This window comes from Somniosus microcephalus, unplaced genomic scaffold, assembly GCF_052327205.1.
Source record: "Somniosus microcephalus isolate GS21.2 unplaced genomic scaffold, FLI_Smic_1.0 unresolved_chr2, whole genome shotgun sequence".
NCBI lineage: Eukaryota > Metazoa > Chordata > Chondrichthyes > Squaliformes > Somniosidae > Somniosus > Somniosus microcephalus.
The window spans coordinates 74,123,424-74,149,927 of NW_028225180.1; the positions used below are offsets into that span (position 1 = coordinate 74,123,424).

Here is a 26,504-nt window from a genome sequence, read left to right on the forward strand (position 1 = left end):
CTGGAGAGTTTAGGAACCCGGGGGTCTCAAATTACTCCTATACTGTGTCCCAAATTGTTGTTTTGTTAAAGAAATCTATCTAATTTGCATTTGAATGAATGAACTCTAATAGCACCGTCTCCCGAGGGAGCCTGTTCCACAGATTGACCGCTCGCTCACCGAGTTTACAGCGGCAGTCCAGGGCCAGCAGGGGGCGCAATTCCCCCCACAATAAAAGCTGCTGGAAATCTGAACTAAAAACAGAGAATGTTGGAGATACTCAGCGGGCCAGGCAGCATCTGTGGAGAGAGAAACAGAGTTAACGTTTCAGGTCGATGACCCTTCGCCAGAACTGGAAAAAGTTAAGAGGTGTGACAGGTTTTTAAGGAAGTGTAGAGGCAGGGAAAGGGGGGAGGGGAGGAAAGAACAAATGTGATAGGATGGAAGGCAGGAGAGATTAAAAGACAAAAGGGATGATGGGGCGAGGCAAAAGGGTGGTGGTAATGGGTCAAGTACAGAAACAAAGGATGGGTCTAGAGGAGGTGTAAATGGGAATGGCAGAACCATCAACAGTACCTGCTGTCGAAAAAACGGGAGCAGTAATTATGATCTGAAATTGTTGAACTCAATGTTGAGTCTGCAAGGCTGTAAAGTGCCTGATCGAAAGATGAGGTGCTGTTCCTCGAGGGCTGTTCCGGCCTCGGGTGACTGCCTGTGTGGAGTTTGCACATTCTCCCCGTGTTTGCGCGGGTTTCCTCCGGGTGCTCCGGTTTCCTCCCACAGTCCAAAGATGTGTGGGTTAGGTTGATTGGCCATGATAAAAAAAATTGGCCCTTAGTGTTAGGGGGGATTAAATACGTGGGGTTACGGGGTTACGGGGATAGGGCTTGGGTGGGATGGCTGTCGGTGTAGGGACCGGGTGCTAGGGTTTGGATGATCAGCCATGATCTCGTTGAATGGCGGAGCAGGCTCGAAGGGCCGAATGGCCTACTCCTGCTCCTATCTTCTATGTTTCTATGTATGTTTCTTACGTCGAGCTTCGTTGGAGGCCGAAGGCAGAGAGGTCAGAGTGGGAGTGGGGTCGGAGAATTAAAGTGACAGGCGACCAGAAGCTCGGGGTCCCCCTTACGGACTGAACGGAGGTGTTCCGCAAAGCGGTCACCCAATCTGCGTTTGGTCTCCCCAATGTAGAGGAGACCGCATCGTGAGCAGCGAATACAGTTTACTAAATTGCAAGAAGTACAAGTAAATCACTGTTTCACCTGGAAGGGGTGTTTGGGGTCTTGGACGGTGGGAAGGGAGGAGGTAAAAGGGCAGGTGTTGCATCTCCTGCGCTTGCACGGGATGGTGCCGTGGGAAGGGAGGGGGTGTTGTGGGGTGAAGGAAGAGTGGACCAGGGCGTCGCGGAGGAAGAGGTCCCTTCGGAATGCTGAAAGGGGAGGGGATGGGAAGATGTGTTTGGTGGTGGGATCACACTGGAGGTGGCAGAAATAGCAGAGGATGATCCGTTGAATGGGAATCCTCGGTTGAGGAAAAAGGAAGACATATCGGAAGCACTAATATGGAAGGTGGCATCGTCAGAACAGGTGTGATGGAGAAACTGGGAGAATGGAATTGAGTCCTTGCAGGAAGTGGGGTGGGAGGGAGGGGACCTGTGTTGGACTGGAACAAGGAACGTTCCACATATCCCACAAAAAGACAGGCATAGCTAGGAGCCATACTAGGACTAGAACAGAAGGGGGTAGAAGTCATGCTGCAGCTATACAAAGCCCTGGTTAGACCACACCCGGAGCACTGGGAGCAGTTCTGGGCCCCACACCTTAGGAAGGATATATTGGTCTAGGAGGGAGTGCAGCGTAGGTTTACCAGAATGATACCCGGAATTCAAGGGTTAAATTACGAGGAGAGATTACTCAGATTAGTGTTGTATTCCCTGGAATTTAGAAGGTTAAGGGGTGATCTGATAGAAGTTTTCAGGATATTAGGGGGAACTGATAGGGGAAACATAGAAACATAGAAGATAGGAGCAGGAGTCGGCCATTCAGCCCCTCGAGCCTGCTCCGCCATTCAATGAGATCATGGCTGATCATCCAAATTCAGTACCCTGTCCCTGCCTTCTCCCCATATCCCTTGATCCCTTTAGCCTTAAGAAATATATCCAACTCCTTCTTGAATATATTTAATGAATTGGCCTCCACCGCCCTCTGTGGTAGAGAATTCCACAGGTTCACCACTCTCTGGGTGAAGAAATTCCTCCTCATCTCTGTCCTAAATGGCTTACCCCTTATCCTTAGACTGTGACCCCTGGTTCTGGACTTCCCGGCCATCGGGAACATCCTTCCTGCATCTAGTCTGTCTAGTCCTGTTAGAATTTTATAAGTTTCAATGAGATCCCCTCTCATTCTTCTAAACTCCAGCGAGTATAAGCCCAATCGAGGTAGATAGAGAAAAACTATTTCCGCTGGTTGGGGAGTCTAGGACTAGGGGGCACAGTCTAAAAATTAGAGCCAGACCTTTCAGGAGTGAAGTTAGGAAACACTTCAACACACAAAGGGTGGTAGAAGTTTGGAACTCTCTTCCGCAAACAGCAACTGATGCTAGATCAATTGTTAATTTTAAATCTGAGATATGGGCCAAAGGCGGGTAGATGGAGTTAGGTCACAGATCAGCCATGATCTCACTGAATGACAGTGAATGGCAGTTGGAAAGGTTACCTGTAAACATCTGACATGATTTTCTGACTATATAAGCTGTGTCTTTATGCATTTCTCCACTTCACCTGAAGAAGGAGCAGCGCTCCGAAAGCTTGTGATTTCAAATAAAGCTGTTGGACTATAACCTGGTGTTGTGTGACTTCTTACATTTGTCCACCCCAGTCCAACTCCGGCATCTCCACACCATCACTGAATGACGGAACAGGCTCGAGGGGCTGAATGGCCTCCTCCTGTTCCTATGTTCCTATAGCAACACCACTCATTAGAGGACCTGAGTGGAGTCAAAGGATAAGCTCAGCCAGTTGGGGCGCCGTTCAAGGAAGCAACGGAGGGACCACAGGCCGTCCTGGTGAGGGATGGAGGGGTAGAAGGAATTGTACATCCCATTCCCAATATAATTCCAGTGGATCCCTCCCCCATAGGCTGCAGTACATGAGTCCTCCAGGCCGGCAGGCGGCGCGGATCTCTCTCTATATAATCCAATAGGCTGCAGGTGATGAGTCCTCCAGGCCGGCAGGGGGCGCGGATCTCTCTATATAATCCAATGGGGGAGCTGCAGGTGATGAGTCCTCCAGGCCGGCAGGGGGCGCGGAGCTCTCGTTTATAATCCAATGGGGAGCTGCAGGTGATGAGTCCTCCAGGCCGGCAGGGGGCGCGAATCCCTCGCTATAGAATCCCATAGGCTGCATGTGATGAGTCCTCCAGGCCGGCAGAGGGCGCTGTCCACTCCCAGTGCGCAGGCGCGGATCCCTCTCTATAGAATCCAATGGGGAGCTGCAGGTGATGAGTCCTCCAGGGCGGCAGATGGCGCTGTCCACCGCCAGTGCGCAGGCGCGGATCCCTCTATATAGAATCCAATGGGGAGCTGCAGGTGATGAGTTCTCCAGGGCGGCAGATGGCGCTGTCCACCGCCAGTGCGCAGGCGCGGATCCCGCTCTGTAATCCTATGGGGGGGGAGGCTGCAGTACATGAGACCTCCAGGCCGACAGGGGGCGCGGATCCCTCTCTGTAGAATCCAATTGGAGCTGCAGGTGCCGAGTCCTCCAGGCCGGCTGGGGGCGCTGTCTACTCCGCAGTGCGCAGGCGCGGGGCAGCCAGAGAGGCAGCGGCAGCAATGGCGGCGGAGGCTGTGCGCCGCTTGTTGACTCGGTGAGGTTGTCCGCCCTTCCCATTCCTTTGGGCCGGCTTTAATCCCCCTACCCTCACCAACCCCACCACCCACCCACCCAACCCACCCCACACCACCGCAGGCCGTGGATGAGCGGGCCGGGCCGGGCTATGCGGGTGGCCGGCGGCCGGTCGCTAGGATGTCATGGTTTTTCCCCTGGTCGAGCTCCATCAAGAAGCGGGCCTGCCGCTACCTGCTGCAGCACTACCTGGGCCACTTCTTGGAGGAGCGCCTTACCCTGGAGCAGCTCAGCCTGGACCTGTACAACGGCAGCGGCCGCCTCAGCGCCGTGCAGCTCGACGTCTGGGTAAGGGGCGATTCAGCAACAGACAGACTGAGAGATAGTCAACCAATTCACATTCATAAACAACACACTCATCAGTTTACATAATAAACAATAGATAATCAATCTACAGATTAATAAGCAACACATTCACCAGTTTACAGATCGATAAACAACACATTCACCAGTTTACAGATCGATAAACAACACACCAGTTTACAGATTGATAAACAACACATTCACCAGCTTACAGATCGATAAATAATACATTAATCGGTTTACAGATTGATAAACAATACATTCACCAGTTTACAGATCGATAAACAACACACCAGTTTACAGATTGATAAACAACACATTCACCAGTTTACAGATTGATAAACAACACATTCACCAGTTTACAGATTGATAACACATTCACCAGTTTACAGATCGATAAACAATACATTCATTGGTTTACAGATTGATAAGCAATACATTCACCAGTTTACAGATCAATAAACATCGTCGGTTTACAGATTGATAAACAACACATTCACCAGTTTACAGATCGATAAACAATACATTAATCAATTTACAGACATTCATAATGAATGCATTCAATTTACAGATCAATAAACCATAGGTAATCAATTTACAGATACATTCATAAATAACAGGTAAATTCATCAATTGACAAACTGATATGTCTCTAATTCATAATATACCATAGATAATCAATTTATATATTAATAAACCATACATTAATCAATTTACAGTTTGAAACAATAGTTTACAGATTAATAAACTATAGGTAATCAATTTACACGTGCATTTGTAAACAATAGGTAAATTAATCAATTGACAGACAAACTGATAATCAATTCACAGATTAATAAACCATAATCAATTTACATATTAAACAACACAGTAATCAATTTACATATCAAACAATACAGCAATCAACACTAATAAACAATAAATTAATCTACATATTCATAAACAATACATTAAGCAATTTAGATATCAGTAGATACATTAATCAAATCAAGTTAATAAATAATAGATAACTCAAGCAATTCACAGGTTACTAAACAATAGATATATGAATCAGTTTACAGATTAATTAATAAACAATTGCTAATCAATTTATAGACATTAACAAACATGAGATAATCAATTTGCAGATACATTCATAAAAATAGGTAAATTAATCAATTTACAGAAATTTAGAAAATCAATTTTCAGATATTTTAAAGAATAGGTAAATGATCAATTTACAGAGAAATTAAGAAACAATAGCCAATCAATCTACAGATACGTTAATAAATAGATAACTTAATTTACAGTTACATTAATAAACAATAGGTAAATTAACCAAGTCACACAACATTGTAAACAATAGTTAAATTAATATGCAGAAATTAATGTACGAATTAATCATTATTAATAGAAATAAATTAATCTATTTACAGAAATTAAACAATTGATAGATTAATCATATAAATTAATCAATTTAAAGATAAATGAATAAACAGTAGATAAATTAAATAATTTGTGCTAGAAGTAAATTAAATTCTAATTAGATACATAAATGACAAAAAAAAGTTAAACAGAAATAATATATGTAAATAAGTAGATATACAGGGGGAATTGTTGATTCATATAAATTGATATTTAGATACATTAATAATTGATAGATATATGGATAAATTACTGGTGGGTACAGGTCTGTCACTAACACTGGGGTACAGTACTGGTGGGTACAGGTCTGTCACTAACACTGGGGTACAGTACTGGTGGGTACAGGTCTGTCACTGTACAACACTGGGGTACAGTACTGGTGGGTCCAGGTCTGTCACTGTATAACACTGGGGTACAGTACTGGTGGGTACAGGTTTGTCACTAACACTGGGGTACAGTACTGGTGGGTACAGGTCTGTCACTATAACACTGGGGTACAGTACTGGTGGGTACAGGTCTGTCGCTGTACAACACTGGGGTACAGTACTGGTGGGTCCAGGTCTGTCACTAACACTGGGGTACAGTACTGGTGGGTACAGGTCTGTCACTAACACGGGTACAGTACTGGTGGGTACAGGTCTGTCACTAACACTGGGTTACAGTACTGGTGGGTACAGGTCTGTCACTAACACTGGGGTACAGTACTGGTGGGTACAGGTCTGTCGCTAACACTGGGGTACAGTACTGGTGGGTACAGGTCTGTCACTGTATAACACTGGGGTACAGTACTGGTGGGTACAGGTCTGTCGCTGTATAACACTGGGGTACATTACTGGTGGGTACAGGTCTGTCACTAACACTGGGGTACAGTACTGGTGGGTACAGGTCTGTCACTAACACTGGGGTACAGTACTGGTGGGTACAGGTCTGTCACTGTACAACACTGGGGTACAGTACTGGTGGGTCCAGGTCTGTCACTGTATAACACTGGGGTACAGTACTGGTGGGTACAGGTCTGTCACTAACACTGGGGTACAGTACTGGTGGGTACAGGTCTGTCACTATAACACTGGGGTACAGTACTGGTGGGTACAGGTCTGTCGCTGTACAACACTGGGGTACAGTACTGGTGGGTCCAGGTCTGTCACTAACACTGGGGTACAGTACTGGTGGGTACAGGTCTGTCACTGTACAACACTGGGGTACAGTACTGGTGGGTCCAGGTCTGTCACTAACACTGGGGTACAGTACTGGTGGGTACAGGTCTGTCACTGTACAACACTGGGGTACAGTACTGGTGGGTACAGGTCTGTCACTGTACAACACTGGGGTACAGTACTGGTGGGTCCAGGTCTGTCACTAACACTGGGGTACAGTACTGGTGGGTACAGGTCTGTCACTGTACAACACTGGGGTACAGTACTGGTGGGTCCAGGTCTGTCACTGTACAACACTGGGGTACAGTACTGGTGGGTCCAGGTCTGTCACTGTATAACACTGGGGTACAGTAGTGGTGGGTACAGGTCTGTCACTAACACTGGGGTACAGTACTGGTGGGTCCAGGTCTGTCACTGTACAACACTGGGGTACAGTACTGGTGGGTCCAGGTCTGTCACTGTACAACACTGGGGTACAGTACTGGTGGGTACAGGTCTGTCACTGTACAACACTGGGGTACAGTACTGGTGGGTACAGGTCTGTCACTGTACAACACTGGGGTACAGTACTGGTGGGTCCAGGTCTGTCACTAACACTGGGGTACAGTACTGATGGGTCCAGGTCTGTCACTGTACAACACTGGGGTACAGTACTGGTGGGTCCAGGTCTGTCACTGTACAACACTGGGGTACAGTACTGGTGGGTACAGGTCTGTCACTAACACTGGGGTACAGTACTGGTGGGTACAGGTCTGTCACTAACACTGGGGTACAGTACTGGTGGGTACAGGTCTGTCACTATAACACTGGGGTACAGTACTGGTGGGTACAGGTCTGTCGCTGTATAACACGGGTACAGTACTGGTGGGTACAGGTCTGTCACTGTATAACACTGGGGTACAGTACTGGTGGGTACAGGTCTGTCACTAACACTGGGGTACAGGTCTGTCACTGTATAACACTGGGGTACAGTACTGGTGGGTACAGGTCTGTCACTATAACACTGGGGTACAGTACTGGTGGGTACAGGTCTGTCACTATAACACTGAGGTACAGTACTGGTGGGTACAGGTCTGTCACTATAACACTGAGGTACAGTACTGGTGGGTACAGGTCTGTCACTATAACACTGAGGTACAGTACTGGTGGGTACAGGTCTGTCGCTGTATAACACTGGGGTACAGTACTGTTGGTACAGGTCTGTCACTGTATAACACTGGGGTACAGTACTGGTGGGTACAGGTCTGTCACTGTATAACACTGGGGTACAGTACTGGTGGGTACAGGTCTGTCACTAACACTGGGGTACAGTACTGGTGGGTACAGGTCTGTCACTAACACTGGGGTACAGTACTGGTGGGTACAGGTCTGTCACTGTATAACACGGGTACAGTACTGGTGGGTACAGGTCTGTCACTATAACACTGGGGTACAGTACTGGTGGGTACAGGTCTGTCACTATAACACGGGTACAGTACTGGTGGGTACAGGTCTGTCACTATAACACTGGGGTACAGTACTGGTGGGTACAGGTCTGTCACTGTATAACACTGGGGTACAGTACTGGTGGGTACAGGTCTGTCACTATAACACTGGGGTACAGTACTGGTGGGTACAGGTCTGTCACTATAACACTGGGGTACAGTACTGGTGGGTACAGGTCTGTCACTATAACACTGGGGTACAGTACTGGTGGGTACAGGTCTGTCACTAACACTGGGGTACAGTACTGGTGGGTACAGGTCTGTCACTAACACTGGGGTACAGTACTGGTGGGTACAGGTCTGTCACTGTATAACACTGGGGTACAGTACTGGTGGGTACAGGTCTGTCACTATAACACTGGGGTACAGTACTGGTGGGTACAGGTCTGTCACTATAACACGGGTACAGTACTGGTGGGTACAGGTCTGTCACTATAACACTGGGGTACAGTACTGGTGGGTACAGGTCTGTCACTGTATAACACTGGGGTACAGTACTGGTGGGTACAGGTCTGTCACTATAACACTGGGGTACAGTACTGGTGGGTACAGGTCTGTCACTATAACACTGGGGTACAGTACTGGTGGGTACAGGTCTGTCACTGTACAACACTGGGGTACAGTACTGGTGGGTCCAGGTCTGTCACTGTATAACACTGGGGTACAGTACTGGTGGGTACAGGTCTGTCGCTGTATAACACGGGTATAGTACTGGTGGGTCCAGGTCTGTCACTGTATAACACTGGGGTACAGTACTGGTGGGTACAGGTCTGTCACTAACACTGGGGTACAGTACTGGTGGGTACAGGTCTGTCACTGTATAACACTGGGGTACAGTACTGGTGGGTACAGGTCTGTCACTATAACACTGGGGTACAGTACTGGTGGGTACAGGTCTGTCACTATAACACTGGGGTACAGTACTGGTGGGTACAGGTCTGTCACTGTATAACACTGGGGTGCAGTACTGGTGGGTACAAGTCTGTCACTGTACAACACTGGGGTACAGTACTGGTGGGTACAGGTCTGTCGCTGTATAACACGGGTATAGTACTGGTGGGTCCAGGTCTGTCACTGTATAACACTGGGGTACAGTACTGGTGGGTACAGGTCTGTCGCTGTATAACACGGGTACAGTACTGGTGGGTACAGGTCTGTCACTGTATAACACTGGGGTACAGTAATGGGTACAGGTCTGTCATTGTATAACACTGGGGTACAGTGCTGGTGGGTACAGGCCTGTCACCTACACTGGGGTACTATACTGGTGGGTACAGGTCTGTCACTGTATAACACTGGGGTACAGTACTGGTGGGTACAGGTCTGTCACTAACACTGGGGTACAGTACTGGTGGGTACAGGTCTGTCACTGTATAACACTGGGGTACAGTACTGGTGGGTACAGGTCTGTCACTAACACTGGGGTACAGTACTGGTGGGTACAGGTCTGTCACTGTATAACACTGGGGTACAGTACTGGTGGGTCCAGGTCTGTCACTGTATAACACTGGGGTACAGTACTGGTGGGTCCAGGTCTGTCACTGTATAACACTGGGGTACAGTACTGGTGGGTACAGGTCTGTCACTGTACAACACTGGGGTACAGTACTGGTGGGTACAGGTCTGTCACTGTACAACACTGGGGTACAGTACTGGTGGGTACAGGTCTGTCACTACAACACTGGGGTACAGTACTGGTGGGTACAGGTCTGTCACTGTATAACACTGGGGTACAGTACTGGTGGGTACAGGTCTGTCACTGTATAACACGGGTACAGTACTGGTGGGTACAGGTCTGTCACTGTATAACACTGGGGTACAGTACTGGTGGGTACAGGTCTGTCACTGTACAACACGGGTACAGTACTGGTGGGTACAGGTCTGTCACTGTACAACACTGGGGTACAGTACTGGTGGGTACAGGTCTGTCACTGTACAACACTGGGGTACAGTACTGGTGGGTACAGGTCTGTCACTGTATAACACGGGTACAATACTGGTGGGTACAGGTCTGTCACTGTATAACACTGGGGTACAGTACTGGTGGGTACAGGTCTGTCACTGTATAACACTGGGGTACAGTACTGGTGGGTACAGGTCTGTCACTATAACACTGGGGTACTGTACTGGTGGGTACAGGTCTGTCACTGTATAACACTGGGGTACAGTACTGGTGGGTACAGGTCTGTCACTGTATAACACTGGGGTACAGTACTGGTGGGTACAGGTCTGTCACTATAACACTGGGGTACAGTACTGGTGGGTACAGGTCTGTCACTGTATAACACTGGGGTACAGTACTGGTGGGTGCAGGTCTGTCACTAACACTGGGGTACAGTACTGGTGGGTACAGGTCTGTCACTGTATAACACTGGGGTACAGTACTGGTGGGTGCAGGTCTGTCACTGTACAACACGGGTACAGTACTGGTGGGTACAGGTCTGTCACTGTATAACACTGGGGTACAGTACTGGTGGGTGCAGGTCTGTCACTGTACAACACTGGGGTACAGTACTGGTGGGTACAGGTCTGTCACTGTATAACACGGGTACAGTACTGGTGGGTACAGGTCTGTCGCTGTATAACACGGGTACAGTACTGGTGGGTACAGGTCTGTCACTGTATAACACTGGGGTACAGTAATGGGTACAGGTCTGTCATTGTATAACACTGGGGTACAGTACTGGTGGGTACAGGTCTGTCACTATAACACTGGGATACAGTACTGGTGGGGAGAGGTCTTACACTGTATAACACTGGGGTACAGTACTGGTGGGTACAGGTCTGTCACTATAACACTGGGATACAGTACTGGTGGGGAGAGGTCTTACACTGTTTCACACTGGGGTACAGTGCTGGTGGGTACAGGCCTGTCACCTACACTGGGGTACTATACTGGTGGGTACAGGTCTGTCACTAACACTGGGTACAGTACTGGTGGGTACAGGTCTGTCACTGTATAACAGGTACAGTACTGGTGGGTACGGGACTGTCGCTGTATAATGGGTACAGTACTGGTGGGTACAGGTCTGTCATTATCACTGGGGTACAGTACTGGTGGGTACAGGTCTGTCACTATAACACTGGGGTACAGTACTGGTGGGTGCAGGTCTGTCGCTGTCAGCCGGGCAGAGGCCTTCACAGAATGAAAACCCATATCCGTTGTCCACTCTCCTTTTGTGTGTGAGGCACCTCAAATTCAAGAGCCTGGTTCTTTTGCTACAAGTGAGCTGGCTTTTTAGCCAGCTGAGGCTTGATTTTTCAAAGTGAGGTGTTTGTTTGCTGTTGTTTTCCGTCTTTGCGCTCACCACTTCCTGACTCAGTGAGCAATCTTCCTGTTCTCAGATCGCAGTCAGCATTGCTCTTTGAGCTGCAAGGGCAGAGGTCAGTCTGATCCTCCCCCAGCTGATGGCATGACGGTGAGCTCTTTCTACAGGAATTGTCACTGTGGCCCCTGAATAAGACCACGTCCCCATCCCTCTACCACATCTATCCTCTCCTCTCCCCTCCTCTACTCTCTCTGCTATGTATCTATGTCCGCATCTCCTCTCCCCTCCCCTACTCCTCGTCTCGGCCGACACTCCCAGTGCCAGTACTGCGGGAGCGCCGCACTGTCGGAGGGGCAGTACTGAGGGAGTGCCGCACTGTCGGAGGGGCAGTACTGAGGGAGTGCCGCACTGTCGGAGGGGCAGTACTGAGGGAGCGCCGCACTGTCGGAGGGGCAGTACTGAGGGAGCGCCACACTGTCGGAGGGGCGGTACTGAGGGAACGCCACACTGTCGGAGGGGCGGTACTGAGGGAGCGCCGCACTGTCGGAGGGGCAATACTGAGGGAGAGCCGCACTGTCGGAGTGGCAGTACTGAGGGAGCGCCGCACTGTCGGAGGGGCAGTACTGTTGGAGCACTGCACTGTCGGAGGGGCAGTACTGAGGGAGCGCCACACTGTCGGAGGGGCGGTACTGAGGGAGTGCCACACTGTCGGAGGGGCGGTACTGAGGGAGCGCCGCACTGTCGGAGGGGCAATACTGAGGGAGAGCCGCACTGTCGGAGGGGCAGTACTGAGGGAGCACTGCACTGTCGGCGGGGCAGTGCTGAGGGAGCGCCACACTGTCGGAGGGGCGGTACTGAGGGAGCGCCGCACTGTCGGAGGGGCGGTACTGAGGGAGCGCTGCACTGTCGGAGGGGCAGTACTGAGGGAGAGCCGCACTGTCGGAGGGGCAGTACTGAGGGAGCACCGCACTGTCGGAGGGGCAGTACTGAGGGAGCGCCGCACTGTCGGAGGGGCAGTACTGAGGGAGCGCCACACTGTCGGAGGGGCGGTACTGAGGGAACGCCACACTGTCGGAGGGGCGGTACTGAGGGAGCGCTGCACTGTCGGAGGGGCAACACTGAGGGAGAGCCGCACTGTCGGAGGGGCAGTACTGAGGGAGCACTGCACTGTCGGCGGGGCAGTGCTGAGGGAGCGCCGCACTGTCGGAGGGGCAGTACTGAGGGAGCGCCGCACTGTCGGAGGGGCGGTACTGAGGGAGCACCGCACTGTCGGAGGGGCGGTACTGAGGGAGCGCCGCACTGTCGGAGGGGCGGTACTGAGGGAGCGCTGCACTGTCGGAGGGGCCGTACTGAGGGAGCGCTGCACTGTCGGAGGGGCAGTACTGAGGGATCGCCGCACTGTCGGAGGGGCAGTACTGAGGGAGAGCCGCACTGTCGGAGGGGCAGTACTGAGGGAGCACCGCACTGTCGGAGGGGCAGTACTGAGGGAGCGCCGCACTGTCGGAGGGGCAGTACTGAGGGAGCGCCACACTGTCGGAGGGGCAGTACTGAGGGAACGCTCCCCTCCGCTCTCCTCGCCCCGCACCCGCAGCGGATCTTTTGCCAAACCTGGCTTCAGTCATTGCGTGTCCCTGTGCAATTGTTGATTCAGATTGGCTGGGATGATGAAATCTGCCTTGTGTTACTGGCTCAGGCTGGGGAGTCGGGTGAGGGGCGAGGAGAGACTTAAACAGTCATCACAGCATTACTTCTGCAGACAGTTCACAGATGACAAAAAAAGTCAGCCGCTGTGGGGACCAGGGCAATATTCTAGTACAAACTGATCACCTTTACAGCTGTCAACTGACCTCCGCCCTGCACCTGTTAAACCTCAGGGTTTTCCTCTGAGCTTTCCAACGGTTTTCCCCAATGGCTTGGTGCATGAGTGCCCCACTGGCTCTGTTACTGAGTCACACTGACCCGAAGATCCAGCGTTTTGTCCCCCAGTCTCTGTGGCGTCCACTGATCTCGTTCATCCCCGCCCCGCCCCGCCCCGCCCCCATCAAGGCAGCGACTGCAAAAGAGCTCAGGGTCCCCCTGGGGGCCAGCGATGGGGGAAGAATTCAACTCGGGTTCACGTTCCCTGATCGCTATCCAGTGACTCGTCTGGGAAGTGCTCGCCCGTGGATCAGACGGGCTCGGCTGTGATGCCTCCGCAGTTAATTACCCCACGACCCCCGCTGTCTAGGCCAACACTGTGGTAAACCACGTTCACTATCGTATCACTGTTAGTAGTTAGCACTGTTCACCACTGTTCGTTATAACTGTATCACTGACCACTATTGTATCACGGTACGAGGTCGCCTCTTGCCACACTGCTATACCTGGGATGACCACTGCCGACTCCGCCTTGGCTCCACCCACCAGGCCAGGTATAAAGGTGAGCGACTGGCTGGTATTCCTCCTGCTTGGATCGGATCACCCACGAGAGTGGGCTCTGTTATTTAGTCAATAAAAACCTTTAGTCACCTTCGTAACTCTTCGCCTTTTATTGGAGGAATTGATAGGTATATCAATTTTATTGACTAAATTTAATGATGTCCGACAACGAGTCACAACCGGCGGAGGAGCCACCAGCGCAGCTCCCAGGAGCACAGCCACACCAGCCAGCTTGGCTGCGAGCCCTCAGACCGCCGTACCTGGACCTGAACCCACGAGCAGCAAACTCAGCCGCAGACTTTAAACACTGGCTGGTCTGCTTCGAATCATACCTGAGAGACTCCAGCGTCCCTCAGGCATCCAAACTAAGTGTCCTGCAGGCACAACTGAGCCCGAGAGTATACACTCTCATCGAGGACATGACTACCTACGAGACCGCCATCAACCTGCTGAAACAGAAGTACCGGACCCCGGTAAACTACATGTACGCTAGGCACCTCCTAAGATCACGGCCACAACAGCCAGGAGAATCAGTAGCCGAATTCTCACAGGCGCTATATGCACTCGCCAGGAACTGTGACTTTAAATTGGTGTCGGCAGACGAAAATACTGAAGATAATATCCGCGACGCATTCCTGAAAGGCCTACGGTCCGAGTACTCACGGCAAAGACTGCTGGAAGCTAAAGACCTCAGCATGGAAAAAGCTGAAGCCCTCGCTATCTCCCTGGAAGTGGCCCACCAAGATCAGGAAGCATTCACCAGGTACTGCTCGCGACCCTGGGACTCGGGCCCGACCCCTACCACAGCACCCTTCCCAGCGCCGCCCCCGGGACCTACCTCTGCGTCGGCGTCCCGGACCCGACCGGCCCCGGCACCGGCCCCGACATCGGGCATCCGCGATCGGGCCGCCGGCTGTTTTTTTTGTGGCCAGGAGAAGCACCCGAGGTCGCGCTGCCCAGCCAAGAACTCCATATGCAAAACCTGCCTGAAGAAAGGCCACTTCTCCAAGGCCTGCAGGAGCGGATCCTCAGAGGCCAGCAGTGCCGCATGCGAACTATGGGGGCGGCCATCTTCGTTTAGGGCAACTGAGGCCAGCATCCCCACACATGAGTCATGGGGGCGGCCATCTTTGTTTAGGGCAACTGAGGCCAGCATCCCCACACATGAGTCATGGGGGCGGCCATCTTTGATTAAGGCAACCGACCCCAATAGTGCCTCATGGGGCCCTACCTCGTGGGAGACGCCATTTTACTCACCACGCCCGACCGCCTCGCCCGCAGATGACAACGACTCGCTCAGCTACACACTAGCTTCCGTCACCCTGGACCAAGCCCGCCCGCACCATCTGTCCAAGTCAATGATGGACATCAAAGTGAACGGCCACGCCACGACCTGCCTGTTCGACAGCGGAAGCACGGAGAGCTTCATCCACCCAGACACGGTGAGCCACTACTCCCTCTCTGTCCTACCAACGCGCAGCCGAATCGCGATGGCATCGAGGTCCCACGCCACGGACATCAGCGGCTACTGTGTCGTGACCCTGTCGGTTAAGGGCACGGAGTATAAAAACTTTAAACTCCTCGTCCTCCCCCATCTCTGCGCTGCCGTCCTACTAGGGCTGGACTTCCAATCCCACCTCCAAAGCGTAACCCTAGCATACGGTGGACCCCTCCCCCCACTCACAGTCAACAACCAGCAAACGTTAAACTGCCCACCGCGTAACACCTGCAGCCTCTCCACCCTCAAGGTCCCGCCACCCTCTCTGTTTGCTAACCTTACCCCTGACTGCAAACCCGTCGCTACCAAGAGCAGGCGGTATAGCGCCGGGGACAGAGCCTTCATTAGCTCTGAGGTGCGGCGCCTCCTGAAAGAGGGCATTATCGAGGGGAGCAGCAGCCCCTGGCGTGCCCAGGTCTACAGCCAGACCATAAACAGATATACCCAGCTGGACGCATACCCCCTCCCCCGCATATCTGACATGGTCAATCAGATTGCACAGTATAAAGTATTCTCGACCATCGACCTGAAGTCGGCCTACCACCAACTCCCTATCCACCCTGAGGACCGCCAGTATACTGCCTTCGAGGCGAATGGGCGCCTCTACCACTTCCTTAGGGTCCCCTTCGGTGTCACTAATGGGGTCTCGGTCTTCCAAAGGGAGATGGACCAGATGGTTGACCAGAACGAACTGCAGGCTACATTCCCCTACCTAGATAACATCACTATCTGCGGCCGCGACCGGCAGGAACATGACGCGAATCTGGAGAAATTCCTCCGTACGGCCCAACGGCTGAACCTCACCTACAATAAGGAGAAATGCGTGTTTAACACCACGCGCCTTGCCATCCTCGGCTGCGTAGTGGAGAACGGAATCATCGGCCCCGACCCAGAAAGAATGCGCCCCCTCATGGAGCTACCCCTCCCCCACTGCCCTAAAGCACTTAGGAGAACCCTGGGGCTTTTCGCCTACTATGCCCAATGGGTACCCAATTACGCGGACAAAGCCAGACCCCTCCTGAAAGCCACTTCCTTCCCCCTCACGGAGGAGGCGTGCGCGGCCTTCTCCCTCATTAAGGGAGACATAGCCAAGGCCACGATGCACGCAGTGGACGAGTCCATCCCCTTTCAGGTGGAGAGCGACGCATCCGACTTCGCCTTAGCCGCCACCCTAAACCAGGAGGGGAGGCCAGTGGCCTTCTTCTCAAGGACCCTACAGGGCCCCGAGATCCGACATTCGTCGGTCGAGAAAGAGGCCCAGGCGATCGTGGAGGCAGTACGGCGCTGGAGGCACTACCTGGCAGGCAAACGATTTACCCTCCTCACCGACCAGCGTTCGGTGGCTTTCATGTTTAATAACAAGCTGAAGGGCAAAATCAAGAATGACAAGATTTTGAGATGGAGAATCGAGCTCTCCACCTACGATTATGAGATCTTGTACCGGCCAGGCAAGCTGAACGAATCCCCTGATGCCCTTTCACGAATGACATGCGCCAGCACGCATATCGATAGGCTTCAGACCCTCCACGACCAGCTCTGCCACCCCGGAGTCACCAGACTCTACCATTTCATTAAGGCCCGCAACCTGACCTACTCCATCGAGGAGGTCAGGACCATGACCAGGAACTGCCAGACCTGTGCGGAGTGCAAACCGCACTTCTATAGGCCGGACCGAGCAAGCCTGATCAAGGCCACCCGCCCCTTCGAGCGCCTGAGCATCGACTTTAAGGGGCCCCTCCCGTCCTCTGACCGTAATGTGTACTTCCTCAACATCGTTGATGAGTACTCCCGTTTCCCCTTTGCCTTCCCCTGCCCCGACATGACCAGTAGCACGGTCATTAAGTGCCTGAATGCCCTCTTCGCCTTGTTCGGGTTCCCGAACTATATACACAGCGACCGGGGCTCCTCCTTCATGAGCGAGGAACTCCGGCAATTCCTCCTAGAGAGAGGTATTGCAGCAAGCAGGACCACCAGCTACAACCCCAGAGGTAACGGTCAGGTGGAAAGAGAGAACGCGACGGTATGGAAGGCCGTCCTCTTAGCCTTAAAGTCTAAGGGCCTCCCAACCTCCCGCTGGCAAGAAGTCCTCCCGACAGCGCTGCACTCCATCCGATCATTACTTTGCACGGCCACTAACACCACCCCCCATGAACGAATGTTCGTTTTCCCCAGGAAGTCGACTACGGGAACCACTCTACCAACCTGGCTGACCGCCCCGGGGCCGGTCTGGCTGCGGAAACACGTGAGGACCCATAAAACGGACCCCCTGGTCGAGAGGGTGAACCTCCTGCACGCCAACCCCCAGTACGCCTACATGGCGTACCCAGACGGGCGGGAGGACACTGTCTCCCTACGAGACCTCGCACCCTCAGCCGATCCGGAAACACCGCCACCACCCCCCCAACCTCAGTCCAGGTAGACGGCATGCCGGAACCCCACGAGCCCTCGCCGACCACGCAAACACCAGCATCAACACCGGATAAGGCACCAGCACCGGATAAGGCAACACCACCGCTGCGGCGATCGGAGAGGCTTACGAAGCCTCCGGACAGACTGACCTACCAGAATTGGTAGTACACTTCACCCCGCCGGACTTAATTCTAAACAAGGGGTGAATGTGGTAAACCACGTTCACTATCGTATCACTGTTAGTAGTTAGCACTGTTCACCACTGTTCGTTATAACTGTATCACTGACCACTATTGTATCACGGTACGAGGTCGCCTCTTGCCACACTGCTATACCTGGGATGACCACTGCCGACTCCGCCTTGGCTCCACCCACCAGGCCAGGTATAAAGGTGAGCGACTGGCTGGTATTCCTCCTGCTTGGATCGGATCACCCACGAGAGTGGGCTCTGTTATTTAGTCAATAAAAACCTTTAGTCACCTTCGTAACTCTTCGCCTTTTATTGGAGGAATTGATAGGTATATCAAACACTCCAGTACTGAGGGAGTGCCGCACTGTCGGAGGGGCAGTACTGAGGGAGCGCCGCACTGTCAGAGGGGCAGTACTGAGGGAGTGCCGCACTGTCGGAGGGGCAGTACTGAGGGAGTGCCGCACTGTCGGAGGGGCAGTACTGAGGGAGCGCCGCACTGTCGGAGGGGCAGTACTGAGGGAGCGCCGCACTGTCGGAGGGGCAGTACTGAGGGAGTGCCGCACTGTCGGAGGGGCAGTACTGAGGGAGTGCCGCACTGTCGGAGGGGCAGTACTGAGGGAGTGCCGCACTGTCGGAGGGGCGGTACTGAGGGAGCGCCGCACTGTCGGAGGGGCGGTACTGAGGGAGTGCTGCACTGTCGGAGGGGCGGTAATGAGGGAGCGCCGCACTGTCGGAGGGGCAGTACTGAGGGAGTGCTGCACTGTCGGAGGGGCAGTACTGAGGGAGTGCTGCACTGTCGGAGGGGCAGTACTGAGGGAGCGCCGCACTGTCGGAGGGGCAGTACTGAGGGAGTGCTGCACTGTCGGAGGGGCAGTACTGAGGGAGCGCCGCACTGTCGGAGGGGCAGTACTGAGGGAGCGCCGCACTGTCGGAGGGGCAGTACTGAGGGAGTGCTGCACTGTCGGAGGTGCTGCCTTTCGGATGAGGCGTTAAACCGAGGCCCCGTCTCCTCTCAGGTGTGGAAGTAAAAATCCCACGGCCACTAAGAGCAGGGGGAGTTCTCCCCGGTGTCCTGGGGCCAATATTTATCCCTCAAACAACATCACTCAAACAGATTATCTGGTCATTATCACATTGCTGTTGTGGGAGCTTGCTGTGCGCAAATTTGCTGCTGCGTTTCCTACTTAACAACAACGTGCATTTATATAGTTTCTTAATGTAGTAAAACGTCCCACGGCACTTGCAGTTACAGCAGTGACTGCATTTCAAAAGTACTTTATTGGCTGTGAGGCGCTTTAGGATGTCCTTAGGCTGTGAAAGGCGATCACTGCTCGGGTCACGGTGTGGGCGGGTTCGCGATGTGACCTTGTTTTGCTCTCTCTGCTGTGCGGGTGGCAACAGCACTGGACCCAGGCAGTCCCTTTGGCTGTGTTTGAGGAGACCACGTGGTGTTTGTTAGCATGCGAGCTGTGTGTGTGTGTGACTGTACACCCTTCCCCCCCCCCGCCCCCCCCCCCAAGCCTTGGCAGTGGTCAAGCACTCTGCGTGATGTTTACACGCATTCCCCAATCTTGAACTTTCAGGCATGCGGAACATGTGCCTGGCAGATGCAGCCGCTGACCGCTTCAGCTCCTGCACGCATCGTCTGAGGATGGGGAAAGATGAGGATTGGTCTCGGAGCTGGTGCGCTGACTGACCCCTTCATTCCACTGCCCCATGGGTCAGTGCAAAAATACACAGCCCCGATCTGGCACTGTCCCAATAATTCGAGGCGTAGAGTACAAAAGCAAGGAAGTTATGATGAACCTTTATAATAAAACACTGGTTCGGCCTCAACTGGAGTATTGTGTCCAATTCTGGGCACCGCACTTTAGGAAGGATGTGAAGGCTTTAGAGAGCGTGTAGAAAAGATGTGCAAGAATAGTTCCAGGGATGAGGGACTTCAGTTACGTGGATAGACTGGAGAAACTGGGTTGTTCTCCTTAGAGCAGAGAAGGTTGAGAGGAGATTTGATAGAGGTGTTCAAAATCATGAGGGATCTGGACAGAGCAGAGAGAGAAACTGTTCCCATTGACGGAAGGGTCGAGAACCAGAGGACACAGATTTAAGGTGATTGGCAGAGGCGACCTGAGGAAAAACTTTTCTGACGCAGCGAGTGGTTCGGATCTGGAATGCGCTGCCTGAAAGGGTGGTGGAGGCAGATTCAATCACGGCTTTCAAAGGGGAATTGGATAAGTACCTGAAGGAAAAACATTTAGCAGAGCTACAGGGAAAGGGCGGGGGAGTGGGACTAGTTGAAGCGCTGTTGCAGAGAGCCGGTACGGGCTCGACGGGCCGAATGGCCTCCTACTGTGCTGTAACAATTCTATGGTTCTAATATGGACCAGGACTCGGCTGGACTGGGTGGGGGGTGTTCCTGACCGCTACAGAACCGGGGTCGCAGGGCGAGGGCAAGATGGAGCTCAGCTGTGATGAGTGCTGCGGTCGAATAGCTCGCTGTGGGCTGGAGGGCTACTGCTGGGGTGTGACTGTACTGCAGCACAAGCTTGGAAGGGAGGGATAAGTGGGGCAACGAGGCAGAAGGAACTTGGAAGAAAGCGGGTCTTTTGAGAGTTCCTGTTTGAATGTTGTGGTTGAATGCAGGCGAGTCTTATTCAGCACCCTTTGTAACCCATGTAGTAACAAAAGAAAGCTGTACCCCCGGTATACTGTGGGACCCCCGGTATACTGTGGGGTATTTACATGGCGTTTTCAGTGCAGGTTGATTCCAGTCTGTTTCCAGAATTGTGCACAAGATCGCAAGATTATGATGGATGAGGGAGGCCACTCGGCCCATCTTAGTCCATCCACCCAGAGAGTCCGTACACTCCCCCCATCGCAGCATCCGACTGGTTCTTAAATGATCCCGGGGTTCTTGCCCCCAGTGCTCGACTGGGCGTTCATTCCAGGTGTCGATCACTCTCTCTGTGTGAAGAACCAGCTCCTGGTATCCGTTCTAAAATTACTAGAACCTGTGTCTCCTTCATTCTAAAGTTACTAGTTAGAACCTGTATCCTCATCGTTCTAAAGTTACTAGTTAGAACCTGTATCCTCATCGTTCTAAAGTTACTAGTTAGAACCTGTATCCTCATCGTTCTAAAGTTACTAGTTAGAACCTGTATCCTCATCGTTCTAAAGTTACTAGTTAGAACCTGTATCCTCATCGTTCTAAAGTTACTAGTTAGAACCTGTATCCTCATCGTTCTAAAGTTACTAGTTAGAACCTGTATCCTCATCGTTCTAAAGTTACTAGTTAGAACCTGTATCCCCATTGTCCTCCTCTCCTAATCTAAAGTAATATTCCAGGTTTACTTTTTTCTATTGCATTATCTATCTTCTATCCCTCTGTAACCTTTTTAATCTTGCTGGGTAAATACACTGCCTGGTGTGGTACTGAGCCACAGACATGAGATAGTCCCGGGTACGCCTCCTGGTCTGTGCTGAGTTAGCTGGTTTTGGGCTGGGCAGCTGCTGGTGCAGTGCAGTTGGGCTCAGTGCCTTCACCTAAGGGAGGGAGCGAGCGGAGAAACAACAACAACAACAACAGCAGCAGCAGCCCGGGTTCCAGCTCCTGATCGACACCTCGTGAACTCTGCTGGAAGTGTGTGGGTGGAGGACCTGATCTAGCTGGGCTGTGATTCCTTCCCGGCCAAAGAGCCTGCTGACACGTGGAGGGTGGGTGCCTGTGCTTTGGAAAGGGAGGGGGTTGGTAAGTGTTTATTTCTTGAGTGATCATTCATTACAGTAGGACAGCATCATCAGCTTGCAACAACTTGCATTTATATAGAGCCTCTAACACAGTAAGATATCCTTGTGTTCAAATCCCTCCATGGCCTCGCCCCCTCCCTATCTCTGTAACCTCCTCCAACCCCACAACCCTCCGAGATCTCTGCGCTCCTCCAATTCTGGCCTCTTGAGCTGCCCCCCTGATTTTAATCGCTCCACCATTGGCGGCCGTGCCTTCAGTTGTCTGGGCCCTGAGCTCTAGAATTCCCTCCCTAAACCTTTCCAAATGGTATGTTGGCCTTCATAGCGAGAGGATTCGAGTACAGGAGCAAGGATGTCTTGCTGCAGTTGTACAGGGCCTTGGTGAGACCACACCTTGAGTATTGTGTGCAGTTTTGGTCGCCTTATCTGAGGAAGGATGTTCTTGCCATGGAGGGAGTGCAGCGAAGATTCACCAGACTGATACCTGGGATGGCAGGAATGACGTATGAAGAGAGATTGGGTCGATTGGGCTTATATTCGCTAGAGTTTAGAAGAATGAGAGGGGATCTCATTGAAACTTATAAAATTCTAACAGGACTGGACAGACTAGATGCAGGAAGGATGTTCCTGATGGCGGGGGAGTCCAGAACCAGGGGTCACAGTCTAAGGATAAGGGGTAAGCCATTTAGGACTGTGATGAGGAATCTCTTCACCCAGAGAGTGGTGAACCTGTGGAATTCTCTACCACAGAAGGCAGTTGAGGCCAATTCATTAAATATATTCAAGAAGGAGTTGGATATATTTCTTAAGGCTAAAGGGATATGGGGAGAAAGCAGGGACAGGGTACTGAATTTGGATGATCAGCCATGATCGCATTAAATGGTGGAGCAGGCTCGAGGGGTCGAATGGCCTACTCCTGCTCCTATCTTCTATGTTTCGGCCTCTCCTCCTTTAAGATGCTCCTTAAAACCCACCTCTTTGACAAAGCTTTTGGTCCCCTGTCCCTAATATCTCCTCCTGCGGCTCGGCCTCAAATGTTGTCTGATTTACGCTCCTGCAACGCGCCCTGGGACGTTCCGCTGCGTTAAAGGTGCAGCACGAATGCAACTTGTTCCGCCGGCGCTGTAACAGGTTTCCCCCCCCCCCCTTTTGCCTTTGCAGTCTCTGAATGAGTTCCTGGACTCGCTGGGGGCGCCGCTGGAGATCACGGACGGCTTCATCAGCAGCATCTCGGTGACCATCCCCTGGTCCGCCCTGATCACCGAGAACTGCACCGTGGAGGTGACGGGCCTACAGGTGACGTGCAGGCCCAAGTATTGCTTCGGTAAGTCGCAGCCCGAGATACGATAAAAGAAGTGGTCAGTGGGAACGGTGTCCAGGCACTCGCACATCCCTGGTGGACTGCGATTCTCCTGAGGCGTCCCTGGTTGTTCCCTAGAAGGTTAAGGGGTGATCTGATCGAAGTTTTCAAGATATTAAGGGGAACTGATAGGGTAGAGAGAGAGAAACTATTTCCGCTGGTTGGGGAGTCTAGGACTAGGGGGCAGAGTCTAAAAATTAGAGCCAGACCTTTCAGGAGTGAAGTTAGGAAACACTTCTACACACAAAGGGTGGGAGAAGTTTGGAACTCTCTTCCGATGCTAGATCAGTTAATGTTAAATCTGAGATTGATAGATTTTTGTTAACCAAAGGTATTAAGGGATGTGGGCCAAAGGCGGCGGGTAGATGGAGTTAGGTCGCAGATCAGCCATGATCTCATTGAATGGTGGAACAGGCTCGACGTGCTGAATGGCCTCCTCCTGATCCTATGTTCCCTCCAAACAAGGGCTCGAACCTGGTCTGTCATCTAAATGCCCTCTTTTGGGGAAGCCGTGTGTTTGTGGGCAAGGCACTCCCTAGACCCGATGGATCAGATGCAAGGCCAGCCTCGGCAATCTGATACCCGATCCAAGCCAGTCAGCCTGCCGATTAATGGATTTGGCCAGTCACTGGGAGCTGGGATTCTTCAGACAGCGGTCTAACGGGTTAGGGACAGGCAATAATAACTTGCATTCATATAGTGGTGTTACGGAGGTGAAAGCAGGCGGTCTTGGCGATGGAGAGGATACATAAGAACATAAGAAACAGGAGCAGGAGTCGGCCAATCGGCCCCTCGAGTCTGCTCCGCCATTCAATAAGATCATGGCTGATCCAATCTTGGCCTCAACACCGCTTTCCCGCTCACTCCCCATACCCCTCGACTCCCCGGTAGTTGAAATGTCTATCTATATCCCTTTGCAGACTATTTGTGTCCTCACAACTTGCTAACCCACCTATCTTTGTATCATCAGCAAATTTGACTACATTACACTCGGTCCCTTCATCCAAGTCATTAATATAGATTGTAAATAGTTGAGGCCCCAGCACTGATCCCTGCGACACCCCACTAGTCACTGATTGCCAACTGGAAAATGACCCATTTATCCCAACTCTGTTTTCTGTTAGTTAGCCAATCACCTATCCATGCCAATATATTACCCCCAACTCTGTGCGCTCTTATCTTGTGCAGTAACCTTTTATGTGACACCTTATCAAATACCTTCTCCAAATCCAAATACACGGCATGTACTGGCTCCCCTTTATCCACCCTGTTCGTTACATCCTCAAAGAACTCTAGCAAATTTGTCAAACACCATTTCCCTTTCATAAAACCATGTTGACTCTGCTTGATTGTTTATGATTTTCTAAATGTCCTGCTATTACCTCCTTAACGATCAATTCCAGCATTTTCCCAATGACAGATGTTCGGCTAACTGGCCGACACGGAGGATCGGAAGCTCAGCTCACGGTCAAAGAGGACGGCGAGGTTGCGCACGATCTGAGACGGCGGAGAGGGACGGAGTCGGTGGGAAGCTGCCGAGTGCTCTCGTCGCTGGCAGGCTGCGCGGTTTGAGCTGGTTAAACTCTGGCAGTAACCCCCCCCCCCCCCCGCACTCGCTCACCGAGGCTTGGCCCTGGCTGCCCTTCGCCTGAGCTCTCCAGGTTCAGGTTGGCATAAGAAATAGGAGCAGGAGTAGGCCATACGGCCCCTCGAGGGAATGGTAGCTTAGTGGTAACGTTACTGGACGAGGCCTGGACTAATGATCCGGAGACATGAGTTCAATTCCCACCATGGCAGCTGGGGAACTTAAATTCAAAATAATTAAATAAATCCGGAATTAAAAAACAAAGCCAGTATCAGTAAACTACCGGGTTGTCGTAAAAACCCATCTGGTTCACTAATGTCCTTTAGGGAAGGAAATCTGCCGTCCTTACCCGGTCTGGCCTATATGTCACTCCAGACCCACAGCAATGTGGTTGACACTTAACTGCCCTCTGAAATGGCCCAGCGAGCCACTCAGTTGTATTCAAGAAGGCGGCTCACCACCACCTTCCGGAGGGCAAGTACGGATGGGCAATAAATGCTGGCCTTGCCGACAACGGCCATTTTAAAAAAGGCCGAGAGTGGGCACTCGGTATCCAGCAAACTGAGACCCTTGCCTGTTTTTCACTGGTTTGGTTTGGTTCAGAGACCGTTAAACGTGCCGATGGGTTTTCCATGTGTGTCGGACGCGCGACTGACCAAAGGTATACTGCACAGCGTGTTCAGTCCTGATAAAGGGTTATGCATAGAATTACATCCAGTCTACAGCACAGAAACAGGCCATTCGGCCCAACTGCTCCGAGCCGGTGTTTATGCTCCACACGAGCCTCCTCCCACCCCTCTTCATCTCACCCTGTTGACACATCCTTCTATTCCTTTCTCCCTCATATGCTTATCTCGCTTCCCCTTAAATGCATCTATACTATTCGCCTCAACCACTCCCTGTGGTTACCACTCTCTAGGTAAAGAAGTTTCTCCTGAATTCCCTATTGGATTTATCAGTGACTGTCTTATATTGATGGCCCCTAGTTCTGGTCTCACCCGCAATGAAAACATCTTCTCTATGTTGACCTTATGAAACCTTTCCATAATTTTAAAGACCTCTATCAGGTCAACCCTCAGCCTTCTCTTTTCTAGAGAAAAGAGCCCCAGCCTGTTCAATCTTTCCTGATAAGTGTAGCCTGTGTGCTGTAAGTTCAATGTAATGCTATGTGTTTCCAACATCCGCAGTATCTTGCTTTGGCCGCGTGTTACGAAAGATTTGACGCTTGCCTCGGCATCGCTAACCCTGTTGCTAATTCTCTGCCGTGCAGCCCCGGGGACCGAGTCTCCCAGCTGGTCCTCATGCATGACAACCAGCATGCAGCTGGCCAAGGAGTGCCTGAAGGAGCAGGCGGAGGAGCCCGAGGAGCCCACGCAGCCCTTGGAGGGGCTCGAGATGTTCGCACAGACCATCGAAACTGGTAAGCACGCAATTCGCATTGTTTGCGGTACAGTTTATTAACCCCCCCCCCACCAAATCCAGATTCCCAACGACGAAAGAAAGAAAGAACGAACGAACTTGGATTTACACAGCGCCTTTCACGACCTCAGGACATCTCGAAGCGTTTTACAGCACTTTTGAAGTGTAGTCCAATTTGTGTACAGCAAGCTCCCACAAATATCAGTTTCCCTTAGCACTTACTTCCCTTAGTAGAGCGGTCAATAACCAGGGGACATCAATTTGAAGTAATTGGTGGAAGGATTAGAGGGGAGTTGAGGAGGACTTTTTTTCACCCAGAGGGTGGTGGGGATCTGGAACTCACTGCCTGAAAGGGTGGGAGAGGCAGAAACCCTCATCGTA

At 51.8% G+C, this 26,504-nt stretch overlaps 1 protein-coding gene across 1 annotated transcript in view; it reads left to right on the forward strand.

Moving 5' to 3' along the window:
• Positions 1–3,763: 3,763 nt before the first annotated feature.
• Positions 3,764–26,504, forward strand: part of atg2a (autophagy related 2A) — a 158,954-nt gene continuing 136,213 nt past the window's right edge. The window contains exons 1-3 of the mRNA XM_085975696.1: positions 3,764–4,168; positions 22,921–23,083; positions 25,975–26,124. Coding sequence (XP_085831822.1) covers positions 4,001–4,168; positions 22,921–23,083; positions 25,975–26,124 — 481 coding nt within the window. The 5' untranslated portion in view covers positions 3,764–4,000. The remainder of the gene's footprint in view (positions 4,169–22,920; positions 23,084–25,974; positions 26,125–26,504) is intronic.